The sequence below is a fragment of the Typopeltis vanoorti genome, chromosome 2, assembly GCF_054136105.1.
Source record: "Typopeltis vanoorti isolate ZY-2024b chromosome 2, IOZ_Tvanoo_1.0, whole genome shotgun sequence".
In the NCBI taxonomy this organism is placed as follows: Eukaryota; Metazoa; Arthropoda; class Arachnida; order Uropygi; family Thelyphonidae; genus Typopeltis; species Typopeltis vanoorti.
This window is the reverse complement of record NC_143550.1, coordinates 2,210,750-2,227,363: the sequence shown is the minus strand read 5'-3', so window position 1 is coordinate 2,227,363 and position 16,614 is coordinate 2,210,750. Positions and strand designations below refer to the sequence as shown.

Sequence of the window (16,614 nt, the reverse complement as noted above, 5' to 3'; positions counted from 1 at the left end):
TATTCCATATGAATTTATTCAATTGACTTCCCACCATACCAGCTTTGTTGATTCTGTTGTCTATTTCTATATTTAATTTACCATCTTCAGTAAAAATCGTGCCTAAATAGCTGAAATGTTTTACTTGTTCCACAGGTTCTGCATTCACAACACAGTTGACATTTTCAATGATTCTGCCTATTTTCATTTTCTTTGTCTTTTTATTGCTGACCTTCATACCATATCTATTACAACAGTTATTCAATTTAGTCAGAGAATCTTGCAGATTTGTAGCGGATTTATTTAGAAGTATAACATCATCTGCATTAAGCAAAGAGCTGACATTAACATCTCCAATTTTGATATCATGTTTAATACCACTTTCCTTCATAATGTGATCCATATAGATAATGAATAACAGAGGGGATAATGTACATCCTTGTCTCACACCAGATTTAACATTAAACCATCTTCCTATACTTCCTTCAATTCTAACTGCTGACTTACAACTCAAATAAAGACTAAGTATTGCTTGATATAATGCCCCACTGACACCATACAACTGTAGTGTTTTGAATAGCTTCTCTCTTGGCACCTTATCATATGCTTTTTCCAGATCTACAAAACTTAAATACAGATCTTTGTTATATTCCCATGCTTACTCGACTATTTGTCGTAAAGTGAAGATCTGATCCTGACAGCCTCTATTTGGCCTGAATCCAGCTTGTTCTTCACCAAGATTTTCTTCCACAATTTTTCTCAACCGTTTCTCAAGTATACTTGCATAGATCTTGCCAGGAACACTCAGTAGGGAAATACCTCTGTAATTCTCACATGCAGTTTTATTTCCCTTTTAATATATGGGTACTATGAGAGCTCTATTCCAATCATCGGGAATTTGTCCCTCTGTCCAGGCTTTCTGAACTATGCAGTGCAGCCACTGTAAGACTCTTATACCACCATACTTCAGCATTTCTGGTCGAATATCATCTACTCCTGCTGCCTTTCCACATTTCAAGCCTTTGATGGCTTTTTCTGCTTCAAGTATGGATATGTATTCCTGACTGCATGCCTGGTCAGTGTTTTTTACCACTGTGCTGTCATCACTGCTTGTTTCATTTAGCAGTTTTTCAAAGTAATTACTCCATACTTCAAGGATATTTTTTTTTCTCCTGTTTTCATGTCACCTTTATCATCTCTAATTCCTTTTGCATCACTCTTTCCTCCATTCTTAAGCTTCTTCAACAACCTCCAGAATATTTTGCCACCTTCTTGATATTTATTTTCTATATTCTTGCCAAAGTCCTCCCATGACTTTTGTTTAGCTAGTTTTACACAGTGTTTAGCATTCTTGCATTTGTCTCTATATTCTCTAAGAGTGCAATCTGACTTATTTGACAGGAACTTTTGATATGCTTTCTTCTTTTCCTTCACTGCCTCTTTAACTTCCTGTGTCATCCAGGGAGTTCTGATTTTTTTATCCTTACAGACAACCTCACCACATGCTTCTCTGGCAGAATCAATCAATGTTTTCTTCAGAGTTTGCAACTGAATCTCCAAGATTTGATTCCTGTTCTCAAACTCTTTCATTTTTTCTTCAATAATCTTTGTGTATTTTAGTCAACAGTTCACATCTGAGAGCTGCTCAACTTTTATTCACTTTAAAACTTTCTTACAGGTTATTCTTTTCAATATGAAATTCAATTTTATCCTTCTCAAGACTAAATAGTGATCACTTCCAATTTCAAATCCTCTGTACACTCTGGTGTCCTGCACCAGGGAGAAAACACCACTATCAACAATAATATAGTCAATGAGACTTTTCTTCTTCTTCTTCTTATTATTATTATTATTCAGGCCTCCAAGGAGTCAAAAGACTCATCGAGGGAGGTCCTTCCTAAGACATAAAGTCTGTCAAGACTCATCGAGGGGAGGTCCCTCATGAGACACACAAATTCTATCATACCACTCTTTAAACTCACTGACCGTTCTCGCTCCCACTACTCCATCAGGCAATGCATTCCACGGCTCAACCACCCTCCACACAAAGAAACCGCTCCTTACCCTCTTGCTCACAGTTTCCTTTCGTAACTTCCAGGGATGCCCTCTTGTCATCACTCCTTCCTGCTGTTCAACAAAGCGAAAGAACTCCCCAGTGTCAACCCTGTAACCACCTCTCAACAGTTTAACAGGCTCAATCACATCACCTCTCCTTCTTCTATCCACCAAACTCTGCAGTCCACATTCTCTCAGCCGATCCTCATAACTATCCTTGTACAGTCCTGAAACCATCTTTGTCATCCGTCTTTGTATCCTTTCCACAGTTAATTTATCCCCTTCAAATCCTGGGGACCAAATCTGAGAACAATAGTCCAAGTGTGGTCTGATCAGAGACTTATACAACTGAATGATAACCCTCTTATCTCTGCAGGTCAGTGTCCTTCTCATAATAGCAGCAATCCTCTGTGTTACCTTCACCACCTTTGCAATATGTCCCCTAAACTTCAGGTTTCTATCAATCATCAACCCCAGATCTCTTGTCTCCCCTACTTCCTCCGGTATAAGTCCTCCCATAGAGTATGCAGCATCCCATCGATGTTTCCCAAACCTCAAGACCTTACATTTTGCTGCATTAAACTGACACCCCCATTCATTTGCCCATCTATCTAGCTTATTTAAATCCTCTTGCAGGGCTACCACATCTGCACTATTACTAATAATCCTTCCCAGCTTCGCATCATCCGCAAACAACTGAATATCCCCCTGCAATCCACTGGCTTATTCCTAGCCTCTTCTCTCCATGTGAATTTGGGCACATTTTTATGTTGGAACATGGTGTTAGTAATAACTAGTCCATGTCCTGAGCAGAAATCCAACAGATATTTGCCATTATTATTAGCTTTTCTCTTTTCTCCAAATTTTCCCAAAATAGTTTTGTATGTCTCACAGTCATTTCCTACTCTGCTATTTAGATCCCCAACAAGGACTAACTTTTCATTTTTCATTGTGTCAGTTGCTTTTTCTAAAGCCTCAAAAAATTCCTCCACTTCTACCTTAGTAGAACCTTCTGTGGGACCATAGGCACAAATAAGTCTCATTGTCCAGTTCCCCATTCTCATATTTTCCCACATTACTCTACTTGAGACGATGACTGCCATTCAAGAAGATTAGCCTCGTATTTTGTGTTGAATGCTATGGCTACTCCTTCTTTTCCTTGATTGTCATTGCCTGAATATAACATTTTGTATTTATTGCTCAGAAAGATCTCACCAGTTTTGGTCTTTTTTGTTTCAGTCACCCCTATTATGTCGATCTGGTACTTATCTAATTCCTCAGCTAGCTCCATTTCTCTGCCATTCAGGCTTCTTACGTTGATGGTACTGATCTTTAACTCTGGTGATGTTGAGTTGGGGTTTGTTTTCAGATTTGTTCCAGTAGTTGACTTTTCGCTGTTCGCCCTGGTTCCCTGGGGGCCTTGTTTAACCGGGCGACGCCCCAGCCGGCATGAAATTTTATCATGTTGTACCATCATTTATATCTTTTGGTTTAAGCCAGTAAAAATACAAATTGGTTGGCTAAATCCCAAATTGCCAGCCCATCCTCGTCTGTTCAGTATCCAAGTAGATACCCAACAAGGTGCACCACGAGAAGGTGAGGATTGGACATTAGGTCAGAAGCCCTAGTAGGTTCTCCGCATTCCTTTAAAGGCTATGTGGAGGTCTCCTCTCAGTTATACAGCTTTGACCCTTAAGCACCCCACTCAGTAAGTCTTCAACAATAAATTCTACAATAAATCATTATTCTTGAGGGATGTTAACTTTTGTTCTTTCTTAACAATTAAAACTAGGCTTGAGGGTTACCAATTAATGAAATGCTACACATTGCCTTACCTAACTGATCAACTATTGATAAATGACATAACATAATCACTTTTAAAAACTGCTTGTTTATGCATTTTTTTTTTTTTAGTTAGTGATTAATTTTTTATTTGACAGATGCTATTTTTAGAACTCATTTGTTTATTTTATATTTTTGCAAACAGTGGTTTACACCTGAAGGATTTCGTTCTTTAATAGCCCTTGTAGGAACCAATGGTCAAGGTGTAGGAACAAGGTAATAATGAAAATTGTTATTCTTTTTCTTTTATTGAAGTGATTATGTGAAAAGGTCTGAAAACTAACTTCTCAGTGTTCTGCTAGGTCATTATTGAAACTGATATTAATGTACATATATTAGGATTACTTTTTAAATATTTTTTTTTTCATTGCACAATTGCAATTGTGCAATGAAAGTGCAATTGTCATTGCACAAAGCAATGTCATTGCTTTGTGTTATAATGGAAGCTTAATCACCTGGATATTTTGATGAAGGAATGGATGTTATTGATTAGAATACTTACATGAAATTTTAGTTGAAAATTTAATGAACTAAGACCAGGTAAAGTATGGATATATTGGTACTTGTATCACAAACCATCTTCATCATATTATAGTTTGACATTACAAAATCAAACAGCAATGAAGTACATGGAGAATAGAATCTTTCCTTGTATGCAGTTGTGAGACAGCCAAGTAAAAAATGATACTCTTAGGATCAAATTAAGTTTGTGTGAGTGAGAATAAACATAAAAAAGAATATTGTGTGTGTGTGTACAATTAATAGTCTCGACTTATAATGGGGGTTCAGTTCTGATGATCCTGTTGTAAGCCAAGAAGGTCATGATCCGGAAATCACTGTGTAAACCATAAGGGCATGCTTAACAACCTGTCTTTATGGTTTACACAATTAAACCATAAGAACATATTAACATGCCTGATGCAAAAATGTGTAGGTCTGTTTTTATTATTAATTTTCTGAACTCCATGGAGTCACAAGTCTCATCGTTGAAGGTCAATACCAAATCTATCATACCACTCCTTAAACACATCCACTGCCTACACATTCACTACTCTCTCAGGCAATGCATTCCATGTTCCTTCTATTTTCCATGCAAAAAATAAAATAAATATCTCTTACTCTCTTTTACTCATCATTCCCTCTTGCATCTTCTAGGGATGCCCCTTGTTTTTGCTTCTACTCCACATCATTCTACCATGTGAAAATCTTCTCAGTGTTAACATGATAATAACACTTCAACAGCTTAAATGCCTCAGTCATACCTCTACATTTGTCTTCTATCCAGGTCTATCCTCATAATCAACATTGTAAAGTTCTGATATCATTTTTGATATCCATCTCTGTACCATCTCCAAGGTTACTTCATCTCTTTCATATCCTAGTGACCAGATCTAAACACAGAAATACTGTGGTCTGATCAAAGCTCTATACAATGGGATAGCATACTTTTATCTCTCATGGTCAATACTCTCTTCAACATTACAGCAGTCTTCAAAACTACACTAACATTTGAAATATGTTCTCTTAACTTCAAATTTCTATCTAAATTTACATGAAGATCATTTGCTTTCTCCACTTCATCCAGTATAACTCCTCCAAGTGAGAATGAAGCATCTCATCTGTATATCCCAAGAATTACCCATATGGTTTTTGCATGGGAGGCGACTTATATGAAAAGCCTCTCTTATGTCAGCCAAATAGACAAGAACACCCAACCAAAGCCAATAGGTGGTGTAATTATAGGACTTTGAATATTTCTGTATCTCTCCTGTTTTATCTTTGTTATTAAAGTGTGCCTGTGGGCACACGAGTTTAATACCAGTATATTAATCTCTGAAGATGCCGATTTAACTTTGGAAAAATTTTTAGTTATTATCTAATCTATGTTGTTAATTTCTTTAAACAACACGATGCTGGATAATCAACGTATAATCCTATACACCAGAATCTCAAAGCCATTACTGTTATTTCAAATGAGATTCTCCACCCTGAGAGCACAGAATTCATCTCTTATGAGTAATACTCCACCACCACCACATTTATCTTCCCTATCTTGCCAAAATATGCTATACCCTTCAATTTCTATCTCTGTTAGAACATCCTCCTTGGTTAATCAAGTTTCACTGCTACCAACAACTTTTGGAGAGACTGAGTCATATTCAATACAACAAACTCATTCCCTTTATTCCTAATGATCCTAACATTTGTATACATAAAAACCAGGATATTACTAGTTATAGCCATTATTACTCCCCTTATACTTCACCTGGCTCTATAATATAGTGTATACCCTCTCGCTTCAAGTCACTATCCCCACATGAGTCCATTCCTGCAACATTCCACTTGTGCAATTCTAGTTTCCCAGAAAACAACAGTTTCTCCAGATGCCTGCACCCTTCTGCATTCAAATGTAATCCATCTCTTGCATACAGCTCTCTTCTATCTTTAAACCAACTCCACACATCCACATATTCCAGACCTCTTTTCCCTGCACATTATCATCTCATTTGTCATCTTCTATTCCACTCTGCATTATTATACTGGGGCAACACACTGATTATCTTTCCACATTATAGGTGCAATATGTCTAATATCAACTGCAAATCTTGCACTATACAATTCACACTACCTGTCAGGTCATTCGTCATAAACTTTACTATCAGCTCCTCTACACTGCCATTGCCACACTGTTGATCATTCCACCATTGAAGCCCTCCTCTGGCATTCTACTCTACTCTGCACACCTCTAATTATTGATACTCCAAACAGATTTATTCATCCTTCTCTCATTGGCATGCCCGAATCTTATGGCTTCCAATCTCTCTCTCTCTCTCTCTCATTTCTCTCCCTTCTCCCTCTCATCTCTCTATCCCAGAAGTCTCATATTCTCTGATGCCTTGTTCCTACACACTTTTGACTTTCTGCAATTTTTTCTTATCCCCAATCTCTTCCATTTTCTTTCTCTCTGTCTCTGCCTTGTTCTCTGATGCTGTTCTCCTACACGTACTCTCATTCTTCTCACCCTGGCTAACCTATCTATCCTCCCAAGATCTTCATTCACCCTCCTCAACTCAGTATTCATTTCTTCCATTTCCTTTCTCAGGAGTTCTATTTTTGTCTCCACACATTCTGTTTTCAATTGACATTCACAAATACAATCATGGCCATCAGACAAACCATCTCCGTCTGCTAGAGTTCTCAAGGGTAAAACTATATATAAGTTTTAAACATTTTCTGTATCTTCTCATACACTGCTCATCCCCAAACTTTTGGTGATGTGAGCAGATCACCCATTTCTGAAGCATTATCTCTGCCACCGCTAAATCCCAAGATTGAGACACTTATATCTCTAAACGCCTCCCACTGCTTACATTTCATGCACACATACACATTCCTGTCTCGCACTTGTCACATTTTTATACAATGGAATATGTACATTCTGCATGCATAGCAAACTACAAAATCATCAACTATGCTATGAATATCGTAGTCTTTAAATGGTGGTGGTGGGGGTGATAGGTGTGCTAAAACTGGTGGTTGCATGTTGAATACAATTGATACACATGGAGACAATACTGAGACAGTAAAGTTCTAACAAAGTACCACACAATCATACAAAAAAAAAAAAATCATAAATAGCACAAACATAAAATTCAGTATTGTTATGAAATAAACACATTGATATCTTTCTTAACTATTAATACTTTGTTTTTTAACAGCTCGTGCCATGCATTACATCCATCTTTGCATGCTAGCAGTGCCAATTATATTTTCACTAAATTGCACTTTTTTGTATAGTGAAATAATACAATATACAAATTATAACATAAAATTACTCTGTACGTACTGTGCTATAATGAAACATCAATGTGCAGTATTTCTCTGCACTTATCAGTAAAATAATATGCTGGAAACCAATGGAAAAAGATTAATTCTTTAAATCTGCTGCTTTATTAATTGGATGAGTTAAGGAGAGGCTAGATCATCAACACCAAATTTTTCAAATTCAGGAATTAAATCAGTGTTTTCTGATGATGGTTTGACATATGCATAACTTGTGGAAAGTCTAGGCTCATCTTCAGGTGGGTGAGGTAACAGCAGAAGTGGACTTCTTTAAAAATGTACACATTACATCAACTTAATCTTGCACAGTTTGCCTTTTCTGCATAAATTTCTTTGAGCAGGCAATTGCAGCTTGCATCATTCTGTCTATTTTGATCATTTTTTCCATGTTAAGGTCTGTTTCTCAAACAACTGAACTACTTTGTTAATAGATGTACCTCTACCAGTTTTTTCAATATACACATTCTTTAGAATGTTTGACTGCTTGTTCTTCTTTTTTTTCTTCTGCAACTTTCTCCACTTTTAGCTCTAAAGGCCCTCATTTGAGAGATGTTCTTCTGCTAACCTCCCTACTTCATTTTCACCATTCATTTTCATTTTCTTTAATTTTTACCATTTCTTCATTTGCAACTCTAACTCTTTAGCTAGCAACACTGTTCTGGCACCTATCTCTTGTAAGGCTTTGACCTTGTCCAATCCTATGAATGTATGACCATGTATTTTTAGCAGCTTCTTCAAAACATCATTCATACACTCTGCTGGCACCTCACTCTTTGCTGCATCTAGGTTTGTTAATGTTAGTCAAGATCTTAGATAGAACATCTTTAGTATATGTAGAAAGTTGGCAGCTGTATGGGAGAATAGTAAGGTTAAGAGCCAAAGAAGAAGAGTCTGAGACAGATGTAGATGCAATGTTTGTAATATGAAGGGCTCTGTTCTTATCTGAATAATGAGAAATGAGATGATCTTTCCTCCAAGAAATGGACAGGACTGTGTATTGATTGCATTAAAGTTGACTAGATCATCCTCTCTAAGTTAATTAATGTAAAGGAGAATGTAGATGAAGGAAGTTCTTTCAGCAGTTCCACCTAGAGAATTCTAAGAAAAGAAAGTCATCCATCATTACATGCAGTACAGCAGCTGGAGAGGTAATTGCCACCTTATAAAAGGGAAGAGGAAATAAAGGTTAGAGAAGTCACAGAGTCAAGAAGTTAATGTAGTAAATGATCAGTGTACTTGGGAAGAAGGATAGCACAGCTAAATGGATTGTGCAACAGATGGAAGATGGATATGAGGTTGAAGATATAGTTGTAGCAGCACAAGGTGATGGAATGCATAAAGGTGAGGATGAAATGGTAGGAATGGAATCAGTCAGGATCAGGGAAACAGGAGTGGTCAGACCAAAGAGAGAGGTGTGGTATAGCAGCTAGAGTAAAGAATGTTGGTGCTGGTAGAATGGCCTCAAAGACACAGGGATTATTATATTTGTACACGAATGTAAGGAGTAGTATTTGAAATAAGAGAGCTGAGTTTGTTGTATTGAGTGAGTTGGTATGCCCAAAGATAATTGGAATAAGTGACGCTTGGTTGTCTGAGGAGGATGTGATGTCAGGAATAGAAATGGAAGGATATATAATTTTCCAGGAGCATAGGAATGTGAAAAGACGAGGTGGAGTGCTGTTAAAGATTGCAGAGGACTTGTGTCCAGAAAGTGTGGAAGTTGATAGTGCATGCACAGATTTTGAATCTGTGTGGTGTGAAGATGAAATTAACAGGCTAGTGTATATAATAGGATGCTGTTATAGGCCATGGAATATAAAGAATACTGATTGCAAAAATCTTTAGGTAAATTGGTTGGGCATGTAAAAAGAAGGCGATCCTAATGGGAGACTTTAATTACAGGAATGTAGAATGGAAGGAGGAGGAGATAGTATATGGGAACAAGAAAAGTGAGTTTATTGAGTTTCAGAGAGATAAATATCTTAAGCAGCATGTGACTAAAGCATCTAGAGGCTTTAGTGTTTTTTATTTGGTGATAACTTCAGAAGATATAGTTGCTGATGAGGTGTTGACACTGCCACTGGTTGGTGAGAGAGTGATTGAGAGGTACTTGTGTGGGAAATGGTGAAACAAGAAAAGATTACTGATAAAAATGAATATATGCGGAAGTATAAAGTGGGTGATTATAGTAAGCTGTGTAGTCAGGCAGCATCAGTACGTTGGGTAGATGAACTCAGCAGAAAAGATGTTGACGGTGCATGGATCTTCACAAGACAATATCCAACACAAGCAATGTATAACTACATACCAAGGGTTAAGCAAGTAAATAGAGTAGGAGCAAAATGAATGAAGGAATGAACAGTGAAATCAAGCAAGCTGTGTTGGAAAAGAAAATGCTATACAGGAGGTACAAGACAGTTGGTGGTGGTGAGATCCATGAAGAGTATAAAGTGCAAGCTAGAAAGATGATGAGCATGGTAAAGAAAGAAAAGAGTTACCATTGCAAAGAATATAGTGGAATTATTGAATGAGCACTTTATCAGTGTATATCATATTGGAGTAAATGATGCAGTTCAATATATAGAATGGAGGCAAGTACAGGCAGTCCCCGGGTTACGAACGAGAAACGTTCCAGAGAACATCTTTAAGTCAGATTTGTATGTAACCCGGATCCCTGATGAACAGCGCATATGCAGTGCTAATAATAATAATACCCCTGTACTGTAATAATAAGTTACAGAAACTATTGTGCTCTTTCTTTTAATTTCAAACAAACAGAATATAAAAACAAACTCATACAAAATGTTTAGATAGCAGATAAGAAAAATTTCAAACAAGAACATTAACAGTCGCATCAGTGTCTTGCCGAGGCAAGAAGGGAGGCTAACATTAATTGGAAGATGATAATGGAACTGGTGCTAGAGAGGATGGACCTGTTGCTGGAGAATCAGGATTTGATTCTGTTTCTGGAGAAGGGGGGAGCTTAGCACTGAAGTTAGTTTTTTGAAAAAGGTATCTATGGTTATTTGCACAGCCTTTTCTGTTTTTCATCATAAATGTCCTTGTAACAGCAGCTGATGCTTTCACTAACTGCACAATAAACTTTTATAAACCACTGAATGTTAAGATCTTACTCCTCAAGCTTAGCAAATCCTGCTTCAATGAGATGAAAGGCTTCAGTTAATTCTTTTGTTGTAAACTTTCTTGCCTCTGAATCTTCTGATTCTTCGTGTTCTTGTATTTCTATCAGCTGCTTCTCTATCTCCATAAGGTCTTCATTGGTTAATTCTTGTGAATGGGACTTCACAAGATTGGATGTCACTGGCATCATTTTCATTGATGTCCAGTTGCAGTGCATTGCCACTATTCACCACAGCTTTTCTGACTTCGGGGATGTCTTCTGTGAAGCCATGAAAATCATCATAGAATTGAGGGCACAGTTTGTTACACACTCCTTTAATTGTTTTGATTGTTTCACTTCTTCCCAAGAATCAGCAATGTTTTTGATGGCATCATGGATGTTATATTTCTTTCAGAACACTCTCAAGGTCATCACATCATCTTCCGTAGCCCTGAATGCTTGCAGGAATGTATGCCATAAGTAATAAGCCTTAAATGCAGAAATAACTCCCTGGTCCATTGGCTGTAGTAACGATGTAGTGTTGGGTGGCAAAATACGACCTTTACATTAGGGTGAAGGTCATCTAAAGATGTTGGATGTCCAGGAGCATTGTCCAGCACAAGCAGCAAGCAGAATTTTAAAGGGAATTTTTCTTTATGAACAATAATGTTCCACACCAGGAATAAAACAGTTCAAGAACCAATCTTCATACATGGCAAGTGTGACCAAGCCCTTAAATTTGACTTCCAAATAACAGGAAGAGCTGCTTTAATAATGCGGCAAAGTGCAGGTTTGTTTACATGCATGAAAGAAACTAGTTCCCGAATTATTAATTTCATTATTTAATTATTGATTATCCTTATGGGGAGCCGTGGGAGCTTGTTCGTAAGTACGGAACACCGTAAGTCGGGTCGTCAGTAACCCAGGGACCTGTATTAAGAGAATTGGAAGTGAAAGAATCAGTGGTGTATCAGGTGTTGATTGGGTTAGATGTTAATAAGGCTGTGGAAATGGAAGACATATTCACCATGTATAGGGATCCCATTTTTTGAAAACAAAAAACTGGGACACAATAAATTTTGTAGAATTAAGGGTTAAGAGAAATAAATTTTATTCGTTAACATTATGTATTTTAAAATAAAAAAATTAAATATTTATTTGAATTTGAATTTGATTTGATTTGATTTGTTAATGTAAATAACATAAATGTTTATACATACGTCAAATAAATAGAATTCTAATAACAACACTTAAACACAGATGACAATACTTAAACACATAACACTTAAATCAAACATTAATAAGTATATGATATATAAAGACACAGAATAAAGATATAAAATGTTAATATGTCAATAAAACGGGAACTACAATGTAAATACAATAAAATATAAACAACACGAGCCTTATGCGTATTGTGTAGATGCATAATATCTGAAATTATATGAAAAATAAATTTATTTAATTTATTTTATTTTATTTAAAAATTAAAAAAAAATAAAAACAAATTTATAATTAATTTTGAATATATACCTCCTCTCTTCCTTATTCTGCCTCTTCTTGTACATTACAGCTGGTCATTGCCTGTCCCATTTTACTGCTACTTGCAGAATCATTATTATATTTGGTCGAAGAATGGATTTTGTGCAAGAGTTGTCGATTCTTAGATGCAATATCGAAAAACTCTGAACATGACATGTTTCTGTAATGGGTTTTAACAAGCATGATAGATTTAACTGTGTCCAGTTGCAAGCGATTCCTTTCATTTGTCCATAATGAATTCATCAATGAAAAAATTCGTTAAATAGAAGCATTTGATCCTGGTAAGGTCAAACAAAAACTTATAATTGAAGCTATCTCAGTGTAAGTAATTTGTTCCTTTTTAAAATGACCAAAGATTTCTTTCCACCTATCCTCAAGTTTACAACTGCATTATTCCATTCATTAATTTTATACTGAGTTGCATACATTTTAACATGGCTGTACTCATCAAATAAGTTCTCTTCATTTAAGTTGAAATTTGGTAAGATAGTCTTAATTTCTTTGACACATTCCATTAAATTTTCCCAAGATACAGGTATGTTCAAGCAAGCCCATTCCATTTTAGTAAATACACTAAACTGATTTTGAGTCCATTCTTGAATATATTGAATTGCAGTGAAGTAGAAATTGGAGATGTTGTCTCTAAATGATGATTCAGTCATTAAACTTTCTTCACAAAGATTTTTCATTTCAATTTTCACTTCACTGGGTAAACACTTCTCATTTTCATGCAATAAAATTTTCGTAATAAGAATGTCTATCTCTTTTTTTACCTCACAACCTGTAGCATATTCTCTTTAGATTCGCGTGATTGCCTCAGAAAACATTTTCATCTGAGTTTTTAAAAATAGAAGATAAATGAAAGACTTCTTATCACTGAAAAACATATTCAAAATAATTGGACATTTATCTTGAGACAAGAAATAGGATTTAAGCCCATCATACATTTCAATAAAACGAATTAAACATGGCTGCAGTGAAAGCCATTGTGTTTTGCTATGACCAAAAAATAGTCTTGTATTCAGTTTCGACAAAATCACAAAAAGATTTTAGACTTTCGACTCTGACAGTGAATTTGTGAAAATGCTGGAAAACTTTACCCAGAATTGTTTGAATATCTATTGGTAAGATATCGGCAGCAGTTTGTACAGCATCATGTATAATGTGAGCTGCACAACCTACACCTATTAATTTTCTTGTTTAATTTGTTTTGTAATTTAGTAAAAACATTAATTTTACCTTTCCTTTTTAATCCACCAAAATTTGTGTTGGTATTATCTGCTGAAATGCCTATTATTTTATCAGTAATATATTTTTGGGCAGCATTTAAAATGTGATCACAAATTAGATCAGAAGCTTCTCCAGGAAGGCTAGAAAATTCTAATATTTCTGTTGAAATCCCTTTATCAACAGTGAAATACCTCACATTGATAGGTACAATCTTAAGATCAATATGATTAGATGCATCTATGGATATGCAACAATATTTTACATTCCTCAGATCTTCCGATATTTCACTTTTTACATGTAGTGATAAGACATTGGTAATAATAGCCTTGTACTTCGTTTGTGCACATGAAAATTTCTTATTCAAGAATTTTTTTTAAATAGAGGACGTACAATCCATAGATTGGAAATGGTTATTGTGTTTAACTGCATGAAAAACAAATGTAGCCTCTTGTGCAACCAACTCCATTTCTTGGCTACCTAACTTTTGATACCCAAAAAATGATGTCAATGAATTGACTTGAACTTTTTGCAGACACAGCAGACTTGTGCTTTTTTGTATTGACATGGTCAATTATATTTGCCTTACCTATTGGCCAATGTTAAATTCTGCATGGCACACACTACATTTCACTCTTGAGCTATCATCACAATCACTGCTTTTTGTTATGAAAATGAAAGGAAAAAGATCCTTCAATTTTTCGTTGAAATTACACTTTCTTTTGGGCATTTTGTAACAAATGGTATAACTTTATTAATTTAAAAAATACAATATTCACAATTAATACGAGAATGCAAGAATACGAAATGAACAGTTCAAAACTAGGTTATATCATATACCCTGTAGCAATATAAAAACAATTTAGCGCCTGATGCGTGAAGCTTAGTTCGCATAGCGTACGATATCCAACAGTCCGAAATGTTTCTCATTGGTTGAAAGAAAATGAACTATTGTGGTGCATTAATATTCAAAAACATGTCGACCAATGAGAAACATTTCAGACCTTTGGATATCGTATGCTATGCGAACTAAGCTTGAGACAAAAGATTGCTAAAAATTTACGGCCGACCAGACGAACGAAATGGGTGCTGTGGTTGCGATTAGTTAAACATACAGTTGGGTGACTGTCTCCCTCATTCTGACATTCTTTTCTCCTGCTGAATGAAATGTATGGAACTAAATCGTTTTTCCAAAATTCTAACATTCTGGTAATTCACCGAACTACAAAATAAATGTCTCTGCTTTTTGTTTTGTAAACATACATTTTTAAAAGACCCAAAAAAATATTACGACTTGTACTTATTCTTATTAGAAATGTTAATATTTTTATATTCTAAAAAATCCGTGACATTTAGCGTCCTGAACTAAACATATCGGGACGTCGGACAGAAGTAATAAAACCGGGACTCTCCCGGGCAAACCAGGACATATGGGATCTATAACCATATATTCTTAAGGAATGTGCAGCACAACAGTTAGCTATGCTCTTGACCTAGTTATTTAATGAAGGTCTTGCGGTAGGTAGAGTTCCTAAGGAGTGGAAAGAAGGTAAAATAGTACCAATCCACAAGCATGGTTCTAGGACACAAGTTTCCAATTATAGACCAGACTGTGTAACTGAAGTTGTAGTTAAGGTGTTGAAGAGAGAGATTAGTTAGGAATAGAATATATAATTGGGTTGATGGACTGGCATTCTATATGATCGTCAAGATGGATTTGTAAAGGGTAGGTCTTGTTTTAGCATTTACTTGCATTTTATAAGTTAATGAGTGTGTTAGATAAGGGAGAAACATATACATAGATATTCATGGACTTGCAGAAGCGTTTGATAGATTACTACATGATAAATTGGTGTACAAGCTGTAGAGGGTGGGAATAGATAGTACATTATTATTATTATTAATATCTGACCTCCATGGTGTTGGAGACTCATCGTGGGAGGTACACACTATTGCACACAGTGCTCATCTAACCGTGCTTTAAACTGATTCAGTGTGTTTACATTCACAATGCATTCCACTCACTGACCACTCTTCATGCAAAGAACCTGCTCCTCACTCCCCTGCTCACATCCTCCTTTTACAGTTTCCAGCAATGGCCTCTTGTTCTACCCCCACTCTCCTATTCCATGAAAAATTTCCTCTGTGTTTTCTAGGAGGGACCTCCCTCGATGAGTCTTGATAGACTTGTGTTTCTTAGAAAGGACCTCCCACGATGAGTCTTTTGACTCCATGGAGGCCTGAATAATAATAATAATGTCAACCTGATAACAACCCCTGACTAGCTTATATGACTCAACCATACCCTCCCTCCCCTCTTCCTCCTATTCATGAGGCTCTGCAACTTACGTTCTCTCAATCTGTCCTTGCACTCCATATTCCAAAGACCACTGACCACCTTTGTTAATCTTCACTGGACCCTTTCCAACATATCCTCGTTGGTTAGATGGATCGTAAATTGGCTCTCTGAATGATACCAGCAAGTTGTGTATGATGGGAAGTTTCTCAAAATATGAAGTTAACCAGTGGTATGCTCTCTGGTTCTCTTCTTGGACACTTGCTGTTTAATTGTTTGTAAACGATATATCATGGGATATCAGTCGTTTGCTGATGATGCAAAGTTGAGGAGAATTTTAAGATCACTGCTGATCTTAAAATCCCTTCAGGAAGATTTTAATAGACTCTTGACTTGGACAAAGGAGTGGAGTTGTAGTTTTAATATTAATAAGTGCAAGATATTGCATTTTAGAATAAAATGCAATATCTTGCACTTATTAATATTAAAACTATTTCCCCACGATTAATTTTCTGCGATAAATCGTGCAGACACCACATTTTACAAAGCCTTGCTGCCTGCCACAGAGTATTATATTCCTGTCCATGCTTTACTGCATATCAAAGTATGATGCCTAAATTTTTAGGTTCCCTTTTTTATTCAAGTTTTAAAGTGAATAGAATTTTTTATGAAAGGAAGAAAGTTGCCCATGGGGAAAGACGAAATTTTG

The 16,614-nt window shown here is 36.1% G+C and overlaps 1 protein-coding gene across 1 annotated transcript in view; it reads left to right on the top strand.

Moving 5' to 3' along the window:
• Positions 1-16,614, top strand: part of LOC150108781 (protein-lysine N-trimethyltransferase SMYD5-like) — a 397,190-nt gene that overhangs the window by 214,073 nt on the left and 166,503 nt on the right. The window contains exon 7 of the mRNA XM_090414210.1: positions 4,022-4,092. Within this exon, the coding sequence (XP_090270336.1) occupies positions 4,022-4,092 (71 nt within the window). The remainder of the gene's footprint in view (positions 1-4,021; positions 4,093-16,614) is intronic.